Source organism: Balaenoptera musculus, chromosome 5 (genome assembly GCF_009873245.2).
Source record: "Balaenoptera musculus isolate JJ_BM4_2016_0621 chromosome 5, mBalMus1.pri.v3, whole genome shotgun sequence".
In the NCBI taxonomy this organism is placed as follows: Eukaryota; Metazoa; Chordata; class Mammalia; order Artiodactyla; family Balaenopteridae; genus Balaenoptera; species Balaenoptera musculus.
This window is the reverse complement of record NC_045789.1, coordinates 76,372,734-76,384,932: the sequence shown is the minus strand read 5'-3', so window position 1 is coordinate 76,384,932 and position 12,199 is coordinate 76,372,734. Positions and strand designations below refer to the sequence as shown.

Sequence of the window (12,199 nt, the reverse complement as noted above, 5' to 3'; positions counted from 1 at the left end):
GCATGTATACAGTTTTAGGCTGCAAGGATGATGTGTGGCATCCAGTGGCTCCAATAAGGATTTACTGGTTGCTCCAAATCATAATGAACAAGTAAAGGACACTATCTGTTGTTCTGGCTGCAAGGAGATTACAGTCCCTTTCCTGGGAAGCATAGAGCAAGTAGGCAGATGTGACTTGCATATCAAAAAGCAATAGAAATGGAAAAATACACATAAGAAATTTATGCTCACCCCACTGGTGAGGTGAGGCTGTCGTCAATCAAGAAAATCTTCACTGAAGCAGAAGTTTCAAGCAGGGCTTTTAACAAAGAGAGGGACGTGGCTTAGTAGGCAAAGGCTTAAGGCAACATTTTATTCCCATAATGAACTTAATCTACATGAAAGACATTTTACACACTGGTAAATACATTTTAAATGTCTCAAGAACTTCCTCTCACCTCCCAAACAAGACTATCAGTTCCTTAAAGGCAGGGAACAGAATCCTGAGTTTACATTCCTTTTAGCACATACCTCGAAGAAGTAGCACATACCCTTGAGCATTTACTGACAAGATTAAAGAAATTGCTAGACACCCAAATTCCAGACTAGTTCCACAGCCTCAGGCCCCTCAACAAGCAGTTACAGGTACAATCTAAAGTTCCAGTAGGGTTTGTGGAATCTGTCAGGACAGAACTGGATCCCTCAGGGACAAAGTAAACAAAAGCCAGTGTTCATTTAGTCCCAAACCAGAGTGAGGATAGAGTTTGACCCAGCCTAGGCCCCACTGGTTTTAAACTAATGAGTTGAAACTCTGGAAGGCTAGGAACGTCTGACAATCTTTCTGCAGCCACAATACCCTCTAATAATAACAAACAGGCCTCTCCACGAAATTCTGTTCACACCAGAGGTGTGGTTGACACTCATAGGGGTAATGAACTTGGGAATTATAGAGTTCTGACTCTTCAACTGCCAAAGTTATGTTTCACAGAACAGGTTAGTAGGAATACAGTTAGCTTTTGTATCCAATCATTTGCAAATTAATAAGGAAAAAATATACCAACATAGTATCTTACTGTACAAGATGACAATCTTAAGAATTTGTACATGTATCATGTGAAACATTTTTATTTCTAATTTCTATTTTGCAAGATATTTGACAATGTACAAAGAATAACCAGTTCTAGGTGGTGATTGTTTTGTATTTTGATTTATTTACAAAATTTCTCCACATAATAGTAACTAACTACTCTTTTTTAAAAATCGGCATTGCTCCTATAATGGCCATTAGGATAAATTCTTAAGCCTACAAAAGCCGCCTTAGTACCTCTGTTCCCAGACATATTACTGTTAACTAAAAAAAATCTGACTCCAAAGCCCACATGTAGTTTCTAATTCTGAATATACAGTCATTTTGAAGTACAATCTCATTAGATTGACAGGGGACAGTGGAGGACCCAAGCAGTCCTATCAACCTCTATAAGAGGTGTACATCAGCCTACTGTTTACATCCTTCTAGCTGTACCACCGTTTATTTGTAATGGGACCATGAGGTTGCCCCATTACACTAAAACATGGTTCCTTTGGAAAAACAAGGCATTCTCTAAGACCAGCTAGACTGGTCAGCAGGTTGAGTAAAAAGTAGCGGTCAGCAGTGAAAAATGGTTTCATTTCTTTGAACTTTTTCCTTTTCCTTTTCTGGACTCTTTTTCTGATTTTGAAGGCTTTGAAGATTTTGTCTTTTTCTGTTGGGAGGGAAAGATGCACAAAATAGTTAGTAGCTGTGTTTATGAGTAAATGAAATAAGTTCATCTCTACAATAAATCAAATCTTTACCTGCAACTTAATAAAGAAGAAAGGTTGCAAACACCTAGATCTTGAACTACGGCTACCCTCGATGAGCTTACTAATAACAACTGGCTAGCTGTAGCTCTGAACTATTGGAAAGCTATTTAGACCCTAGAACTAGGATATGTTCCCCAGAACACCGATATATTTAGGAAAGGCAAAATAAGCAAGAGGTAATTTACACACACGGTAATGTTTTCATGAAGAATTTCCTTTTCTTTCAGTTTCAGATTAGATATCCAAACACACTCAGTTTGAGCAGGGGAGGGAGTAGACTTCTTATGTCTGCACAAGACTAGAGAGAGCCACACTGGAGAAGGCCACTATTCCCACCCCTGCACATACAAAACAGAATCGAGGGGCAAGAATGATAAACGCACACACACTCAGGACAGAAGAGGATACAAACTAGTCCTTTGCCTCAGCCAATGGTAAACAGGGGGCTGACACCATAAATGATTTTAATCCTTCCTAGCAAAAGATGAGGATGTTTTGCCCTGGGAAACTTCTATGGGCAGTTCAACAGCTGTAGCAAAAAATCAATAACAGAAAGGAGAAATGGTTTCATTCAAAATGCTTTTCTTGATTATGCTATGAAAATGTGTCTGTGGGTAAAGCACACACCAATGGCAAATAAAAAAAAATAGTCCTTTTTCCAACAGAGCATATGACCATCAATATGATGGCCTATTTTTTTTGCTGTCTTGCTCTTCCACTGTTACAAGAAGCTGACTGTTTATAAGAATGAAATCTACACCTTCTTCACCCTCGGAACTGTGATGAACACAAAAAAAAGTATTTTTGGCTTCCTCTGTTACTTGCTAAACAGGCTCTGAGTAATTTCAAAAGGCAAGTTATACAGAAGATAAGCTATTTTGAGGGAGTACCATAGCTTCTCCTATTTGCAGATGAAACTACTACCTTGATCATAGCATCAGTTTCCAAAGTATCCTGGTCTTTCTCATCAGATTGAGAGTCATCTTCATTTAACTCTTCATTGTATTCAGAATCCAGCGCTGGGCCTGTGCTGTGTCTGTGTATCTTTACTGCCTGGAGTGAATACGGAATAAGGTGGACTTCCTTATTGTAAGCTCTTGTGAAGGCTGCTTTCACCTACACAAAAGGAATAGAGGGAGGTTTTTAAAACTCTAACTGCCAAACAACCCCTTTAAACTCTGTAGGCCTAGAGGCTCTGAGAGACCCTAGGAGCCCCTTGAAATTGTTTGTAAAATATGTATGCATGTACATGTAAGTATATCTATATGCATTTTCCTATGGAGAAGTTCCATATTTTTCATGACATTCTTAATAGAGCCATGACTCAAAAAGTAAGAATCAGTATTTGGGAACATTAGGCAGATTTTTAAAAGTCACTCTAAGTGGGTGCTTCCCTGGTGGCGCAGCGGTTGAGAATCCGCCTGCCAGTGCAGGAGACATGGGTTCGAGCCTTGGTCCAGGAAGATCCCACATGCCGCGGAGCAACTAAGCCCGTGTGCCACAACTACTGAGCCTGCGCTCTAGAGCCCACGAGCCACAACTACTGAGCCCTTGTGCCACAACTACTGAAGCCCGTGCGCCTAGAGCCCGTGCTCTGCAACAAGAGAAGCCACTGCAGTGAGAAGCCTGTGCACCGCAACGAAGAGTAGCCCCCGCTCACCTCAACTAGAGAAAGCCCACGCACAGCAACAAAGACCCAACACAGCCAAAAATAAATAAATAAATAAACTTAAAAAAAAAAAGAAAAAGTCACTCTAAGTCATCAATTTTTTCTATTCAGTGTTCTCTGCAGTTCTACAAAGTGACAAGCAAAGTTAGTCAGTGAGCCAATAAATCAAAAAAGGCTTACAAAAAAAAAAAAAAAGGCTTACAATAAAGTACAAGTTAAAGTTGTCCTTTAATTACCACAAAATATATAAATTACTGTTACCACAAAAATAGGCTATTTCAAAATACTAAGTAACTTGAAAAGCCTTAACCTCAAGCTTCTAAACCTAACTGTAGAATTAGTCCACAAATTCTAACAATGGATGTCTCTTGTGAGAATTTACCTATAGTCATACCCGTAGTCAGGTCAAAATTCTAGAGAAGGCAAGCCACAGAGAACATGCTTCTAGAACAGCACCAAGTAAACAAGCACAAGGGTGACATACTAGATATCACAAACTCATTTATGTCACTTTAGTTTTTTCATGTTCACTATATAAAGTAGGGGATACATTATTATATAATAGATTGTCCAACTGTAATAAATACACTAAAACACAGATTAGGCAGACTAAGAAAAAGTCTAAAAATGCTCAGCCAGTAAACACTTCTTTTCATAATGCATTACCACCACCTCACTTTTACTTCCCCAGGCTCATCTGCCTACCCTTGTAAGGAATACATCTACATTTGCTCCTCAGATTTCACACCTTGCTTTTCCATGCAGGATAAGGCAAAGATAAAACTATAAATTATAAAAGTCAAATCCCAAAGTCTACTCTTAATATTGTACTCAAATAGTATCTTTGGAAAGCACAGACCATAAGGAAAAAGCATTTAAGAAAAGAAATTAAACTTTTAAAAGCATCTTAAACATCTCTGAAGTACTCCTAGTACACGGTAATTACAAAGTGATGGAGAACCAGCGGGGTACACAGCTTACCTTGGGATCCAGCTTGGAGAAGGGACTAGGTCTGTCTCCCCAGCTGCTAATTTCCATGATATTCTCAAAGTCTTCTTTCATCAAATAATACGTGTCCATAAGAGCAACAACATCCTGTACTCCTTCTATCCCTTGTGAGGTCAAGGGCTGTACAAGTGCATCCCTTATATGTGACAGATAATCCACGTTTACAGTCCTTTTGCTGGAGTAAGTTCTTAAACCAAAACAAAAGAGATACGCTGTAATCAATGGCAAACTACCACCAACTCATAGTTTGCTGGAGTTTAATCCACTTTTAATAATGTTTAATGGAATGCTTACTAAGGAACAGCTGGTGTAGGGAAAGCTTAGCACTACACCACTAGGGTAATGGATACATACCAATGTATCTACACAAATATAGTGGAAGCATCAAAGAGGCACACTCCAGGGCAAAGTGATACGTCACCTTGAAAAAGTGGTGGGCAGGGAATAGGAAAGGAGCTGAAAGGCAGGCCTTCAGCTTGAGCAATGAGAAGAGCAGGGGAAAAGAGCCCTTTCAAGCTTCTAGAGGCCACCTGTATCTCTTGGCTCATGGTCCCTTTGTCCATCTTCAAAGCCAGCAGTGGGAGCGCAGCATCTTCACATCTCTGACTGACACTGCTGCCTACCTCCACCACTCTTTTTATTTATTTATTTTTTGTAAAAACACTTATGATTACATTGGGCCCATCCAGATAATCCAGGGTAATCTTCCCATCTCAAGATGGAAATAAATATGTGTTGTTTTAAGCCAGTAAATTTTGGTAATTTGCTATAGCAGCAATAGAAAACTAACATGGGGTAGCAAAAAAAAGACCCACACCATAGGCTACGAAGAGGGATCATAGTAGGAAGCAGAATTCTACAGGAACAGAAGAAAGGAACATCTCAGTTCAGTTTTAAACAAAAGTTAAGGTTAGACTAATATTAATATTCTCTCCAGGGACTAGAAAGGAAAATAAGATTGCTTAAGTAGTTCTTCATGGTTAAAAACGAATCCCTAAAGTTCACTTAATATTTGTGTGCAAGCACATTTCTAAGTTTCTAAACTGTAAAAAATTTAACCAAATAATAAGAATTTTTGAACTTCCTTAAACTTCTCCAAAGATACTGGTTTTCAATCTGAGTATCCACCTTCTGTAATATGCTAAACTGTATCACCCTGTCCCAAATGACTAGGTCAGTTTACTATTAGGATAGGAGGCAAAAATTAGTTCATTTACTTAAATAGTTCCCTTTTTCCTATTAATTTATTTGGAGGCCAAGATATTATGTATGCCTACTAGTAATAGGCATAGTCACAATAACAATAAATAATAGCACTACCTCAGATTTATATAGCTTTAAAACTTATCTTAACATTATGGCACATCTACCATCTGGCTTTATTCTCCAAAGTATCCTTTTAAGTGATAAAACGAGTGTCATACTAATTACAGATAATAAAACTCAGGGCCATGAACTTATCCATGTTCATTTATCTAGTTAGTAATGAAATCAAAACTAAAACACAAATCTTTGTGACTCATGCTATCCTTATTAAAGGCTAAATATACTACCCTGATAAAATGCCACACATAGAGTAATACCCTGCTTACCTGAGACTCATATGCAATGCTAGGTCCTGAACAATACGATCATGTTTGCCCATAGATGAGTGCTTCCCCAACCAACTTGGGAAGGTAGGAAACTGGGTCATGTACCCCCTCATTAACTCTCCAGGAAGAACACTGGCATAAATGGCCTGAAAAAATTAATCGCAGTCCACAAGTTAAATTCAGTACTGAGTTAAGTTGCTTCTTTAGCAGCTGTTGGCTTCCAAGCAGTCTCCGGAAAATGTAGTAACATTGCCCCTGGTACCTAATTCCAAGATAGGCCCCTTCCCTCTCTCTCTCATCTGTTGGTGTGGGAAACTTCAACTTGAGAAAACAATTAACTGCAGTAAATGCCTTGGTCCAAAACATGTTATGGCCCTCACAGATCATCTTGCCAACCCAGACTCAGCCAACTGATCTCAACATACACCAGTTACCTCACAATGCCAGTGTTATAGAAAAAAATGTTTAAGAGGAATATGACTGTCTTCAACATAAGGTATCAATAAACCAGGTGGATCAAAGCATGGAAAATCTAATTAGGGAATCAAGTAAACTGGCACTTGAGAAAAGTTTTTTTTAAAGGTATCCTTGGATATCTTTTATATCATCCAGGGTTTTTACCTTTTTTTTTTATATATAAATTTATTTATTTTTGGCTGTGTTAGGTCTTCGTTGTGGGCTTTCTCTAGTTGTGGTGAGCGTGGGCTACTCTTCATTGCGGTGTGCGGGCTTCTCATTGCAGTGGCTTCTCTTGTTGTGGAGCATGGGCTCTAGGTGTGTGGGCTTCAGTAGTTGTGGCATGCAGGCTCAGTAGTTGTGGCTCATGGGCTCTAGAGCACAGGCTCAGTAGTTGTGGCGAACAGGCTTAGTTCTCCGTGGCATGTGTTATCTTCCCGGACCAGGGCTCGAACCCATGTCCCCTGCATTGGCAGGTGGATTCTTAACCACCGCACCACCAAGGAAGTCCCAAGGTTTTCACTTTTTTAAAGGTTCGAATTATACATAAATCTTGTATCCTGCTTTGTTCTAATAATATTCTCTCATAAGTATTTTTTATATTAGATCATCTTTACAAGTAATTTTAAAGGCTGCATAATGTTCCATCAAGAGGATTTACCATAATTAATCAGACTCCTATTGCTGAACATGGAGATTTTCTCCCACTTCTTGCTATCAAAATTAATGCTTTAGGGCAGGGGTCCCCAACCCCCAAGCCACGCACCGGTATCCGTAGGAACCGGGCTGCACAGCAGGAGGTGAGCGGCGGGCAAGCGAGCGAAGCTTCATCTGTATTTACAGCCGCTCCCCATCACTCGCATTACCGCCTGAGCTCCGCCTCCTGTCAGATCAGTGGTGGCATTAGATTCTCATAGGAGCGTGAACCCTACTGTGAACTGTGCACGCGAGGGATCTAGGTTGCGTGCTCCTTATGAGAATCTAATGCCTGATGATCTGAGGTGGAGCTGAGGCGGTCCCATCACCCCCAGATGGGACCGTCTAGTTGCAGGAAAACAAGCTTAAGGCTCCCACTGATTCTGCATTATGGTGAGTTGTATAATTATTCCATTATATATTACAATGTAATAATAATAGAAATAAAGTGCACAATAAATGTAATGCGCTTAAATCATCCCAAAACCATCCCCCACCCACCACCACCATCCGTGGTAAAACTGTCTTCCATGAAACTGGTCCCTGGTGCCAAAAAGGCTGGGGACCCCTGCTTTAGGAAGTATTTTTGCACATTAAGCTCTTCCTGTGTTTAACATTATTTCTTCAGGATAAATTCTCATAGGTATAATTACTAGGTATAAAAAAAAATGAACACTTTTAAAACGTAAGAGAAAGGAATCTTTAAAAGAAGAGTAGACCTCCAGAAGTCCCTTGCTTGTTAGGTCAATATTACATAAATATGCAAAACTCAAGAATAAATAACCAGTCTTAATTACGAAAGTTTGCAAAACTCTGTTTTGAGTAAAAGATATCAACCTAAATAAAGTACCCAATACAAAGCTGCCTCTGTAGCAAGGAAGAATAAAGAAAATCAGAATTCATATGTCAGAAAACTGGCTGCGGACCTGCCCTGGTTGCATTTCTTCAGGGATGAGCTACTTAGTAACAATCTGGGAGAGCCAAGGATGACAAAAAAGAAATGGATTCTTAAGGTAAAAGAGAGCAAATGAAACTTTTGACTCACATCTTAGTTATGACCAAACTCTGACATTCCTATTTCCGTATGTCCATTTACATTAAAAACGTTGAAAAATAAGAGTAGATTAAGAAATAGACAATAGTGACCACAAGGTACTTTAATCTATAACATATTATATTTTTTGCCATTAAGAGCCATAATGTTTATCTGGTAATTCAAATAATTACAGGAGCTAAAAGCTATTTTGTTCTAACTAAAGCAGGGTCTGCGCTTTAAGGAAAGCCCTATGCTTACCTGTGTGGGCAGAAGACTCCAGTTTTGCTTATTCCGGATCTGACGGTCCACTAGGTCACCATCAGATATGCTGTCTGCTGCTCTGCTTAAAAGCATCAAGTGCTTTTTCATGTCACCCCTGCAGGAATAAACCAGTCCGAATTACACCACTGTCCACACTCCACACCCCTCCCTCCCAGGCATCTGGCCTTCGTAGGGCTGGGAGGGGTACTAATTCTACCCCTCACTAGCTCTGAACACTCACCCTGCGGCTACAGGCTTCACATGTATGTAGTTCTCCTGGACAAAGAGGGGTGCTATTGAATAATCATAAAAAAAGAGATCTAATTTGTCCACAAGTGACATATGAGCAGTCTCCTCTCCAGTTACAAACACTTTCCGGGCAACATCAAATGGGCCCTAAAAAGAGAGAGGGACATACCTAGTAGAATGACCAATATCCAAAACACTGACAATGCCAAATGCTAGCTAAGATGTGTAGCAACAGAAACTCTCTTTCACTGCTGGTAGGAGTGCAAGATGGTACAGTCACTTTGGAAGACAGATCGGTAGTTTCTTACAAAACTAAATATATTCTTAACATACCATCCAACAACTCCGCTCCTCGGTATTTACCCAAGTGAACTGAAAACATATCCACATAAAAAGAAATAACTTACAAAGCCATGAAAAGATATGGAGAAACCTTAAACATATATTACTAAGTGAAAGAAGCCAATCTGAAAAGATGACATACTATACGACTCCAACTATATGACATTCTGAAAAAGCTGAAACTATGGAGACAGTAAAAAGATTAGTGGTTACCAGGGGCTGGGGGAAGGGAGGGATGAACAGGCAAAGCAAAGAGGATTTTTAGGGCAGTGAAAGTATTCTGTATGATACTACAATGGTGGATAAAGGCCACTACATATTTGTCAAAACCCATAGAATGTACACCACCAAGAGCAAACCCTAATGTTAAACTACGGACTGTGGGTGATAATGGTTTATAAGTGTAGGTCATCAATTGTAACAAATGTGCCGCTCTGGTGGTGGGTGTTGACAGTGGGGGACATTATACAGGGGGATATGCAGGCAATCTCGATTTTGCTGTGAACCTAAAATGGCTCTGAAAATGTTTACTAATTTTTTAAAAAGAGGAAGGGAGGGGAAAAATACTGTTTAATCATTGCTCTAACTGTAATAATAAATTCTGACTGGTGACTAGGTGAAACAACACAGAGATAATTGATACAGACCTCTAGTTTCAGAGAGGTCATTTAAACTATAAGCCAACTGAAACAAGATTATTCTGAACAGTTCCAAAACCATTCAAAACATGAAATCCATACATAAGGGACTCTAGAAAGGCCATTTCGTAACTACTGAGGCATAAAACTTCCCTTTCTCAAAATTTACAATTACATTGACAGTCCTTAAGGAAAAATTCATTTGAATTAGAAACACTTTTAGCAGCTGTCTATATCTCTTACTATAAATATCCATAGGTTCCATAGGTGTCTCAAGGAACTATAAGAACTATTTCAATTAAATTAATACTGACAGGAAAAGAAGGGCTTTGGCACTTAAGAAGTGGAAATTTATTTTACCAATTTGATATCCTTTTTGGCTCTATGAGAATCAGCCTTAGCCTGGTCATAGGTTAGTGCTTTACTTCGTGCACACCACATACTCAGATTGTGTAAAACCTGAAAGAAACACAAGTAAGACACTGTTAAGACAGGAAAATACTGCCACTCCCCATCCCCAAAACACTGAAGGCATCCATTCAAAATAATCATCAATGTTATATAATATATATCTAATTTACCTGTCTGATATCTTGATTGGCTCCCAAAATTATTTCATTCATAGCTGGAGGGGGGATCTTTAAACCCTCTTTAAATGCAATAGACATCATAGCACCCTGAAATTGACAAAGGGGAATGAATCTTCAATGATTTTTTTTTAATTCATATAATCAGATTTTTAAAAAATATTTATCAGGTACTTTTAAAAACTGACCCAGAAAACACTTAAAAAATAAAAAGACACTTTCCCAAGGAACATTATAAGTTTCAGTCTCCAGGCTTTGAAGATTGGAGATCTTATGGGGCATTTTTCTACAAAGCTTTCATCTGAAAAGATTTCCTCTTTATGATGAGGCTCTGCCCACATTTCCAATCTTCATGAGCTTGTAGAATTGTGGAACTGAAGAGCCACTGTGGATCTTGGATATTACCTTTCCCAAGCCTCATATATCGCAGAAATCATATTTTCATTCACAGAAAGATAGACAAGATGAAAAGGCAGAGGGCTATGTACCAGATGAAGGAACAAGATAAAACCCCAGAAAAACAACTAAATGAAGTGGAGATAGGCAACCTTCCAGAAAAAGAATTCAGAATAATGATAGTGAAGATGATCCAGGACGGTGGAAAAAGAATAGAGGCAAAGATCGAGAAGATGCAAGAAATGTTTAACAAAGACCTAGAAGAATTAAAGAACAAACAAACAGAGATGAACAATACAATAACTGAAATGAAAACTACACTAGAAGGAATCAATAGCAGAATAACTGAGGCAGAAGAATGGATAAGTGACCTGGAAGACAGAATGGTGGAATTCACTGCTGCAGAATAGAATAAAGAAAAAGAATGAAAAGAAATGAAGACAGCCTAAGAGACCACTGGGACAACATTAAACACAACAACATTCGCATTATAGGGGTCTCAGAAGGAGAAGAGAGAGAGAACGGACCAGAGAAAATATCTGAAGAGATTATAGTCGAAAACTTCCCTAACATGGTAAAGGAAATAGCCACCCAAGTCCAGGAAGTGTGAATCCCATATAGGATAAACCCAGGGAGAAACACACCAAGACACATAGTAATCAAAGTGGCAAAAATTAAAGACAAAGAAAAATTATTGAAAGCAGCAAGGGAAAAACGACAAATAATATACAAGGAAACTCCCATAAGGTTAATAGCTGATTTCTCAGCAGAAACTCTACAAGCCAGAAGGGAGTGGCATGATATACTTAAAGTGATGAAAGGGAAGAACCTACAACCAAGATTACTCTACCTGGCAAAGATCTCATTCAGATTCGATGGAGAAATCAAAAGCTTTACAGACAATCAAAAGCTAAGAGAATTCAGCACCACCAAACCAGCTCTATAACAAATGCTAAAGGAATTTCTCTAAGTGGGAAACACAAGAGGAGAAAAGGACCTACAATAACAAACCCAAACATTTAAGAAAATGGGAATAGGAACATACATATCGATAATTACCTTAAAGGTAAATGGATTAAATGCTCCCACCAAAAGACACAGACTGGCTAAATGGATACAAAAACAAGACCCGTATATATGCTATCTACAAGAGACCCACTTCAGACCTAGGGACACATACAGACTGAAAGTGAAAGGATGGAAAAAGATATTCCATGCCAATAGAAATCAAAAGAAAGCTGGAGTAGCAATACTCATATCAGATAAAATAGACTTTAAAATAAAGAATGTTACAAGAGACAAGGAAGGACACTACATAATGATCAAGGGATCAATCCAAGAAGAAGATATTACAATTTTAAATATATATGCACCCAACATAGGAGCACCTCAATACAAAAGACAACTGCTAACAGCTATAAAAGAGGAAAGTGACAGTAACACAATAA

The 12,199-nt window shown here is 38.8% G+C and overlaps 1 protein-coding gene across 3 annotated transcripts in view; it reads right to left on the bottom strand.

The window, feature by feature from the left end:
- Positions 1-323: 323 nt before the first annotated feature.
- Positions 324-12,199, bottom strand: part of RFC1 (replication factor C subunit 1) — a 73,774-nt gene continuing 61,898 nt past the window's right edge. For 2 of the 3 annotated variants that reach the window (XM_036852396.1, XM_036852397.1), the window contains exons 18-25: positions 10,350-10,445; positions 10,129-10,227; positions 8,781-8,935; positions 8,537-8,654; positions 6,091-6,236; positions 4,472-4,685; positions 2,746-2,937; positions 324-1,721 (exon numbers count right to left, since the gene is read on the bottom strand). In XM_036852396.1, coding sequence (XP_036708291.1) covers positions 1,644-1,721; positions 2,746-2,937; positions 4,472-4,685; positions 6,091-6,236; positions 8,537-8,654; positions 8,781-8,935; positions 10,129-10,227; positions 10,350-10,445 — 1,098 coding nt within the window. In that variant the 3' untranslated portion in view covers positions 324-1,643. The remainder of the gene's footprint in view (positions 1,722-2,745; positions 2,938-4,471; positions 4,686-6,090; positions 6,237-8,536; positions 8,655-8,780; positions 8,936-10,128; positions 10,228-10,349; positions 10,446-12,199) is intronic. The other variant, XM_036852398.1, reaches the window with a different exon arrangement.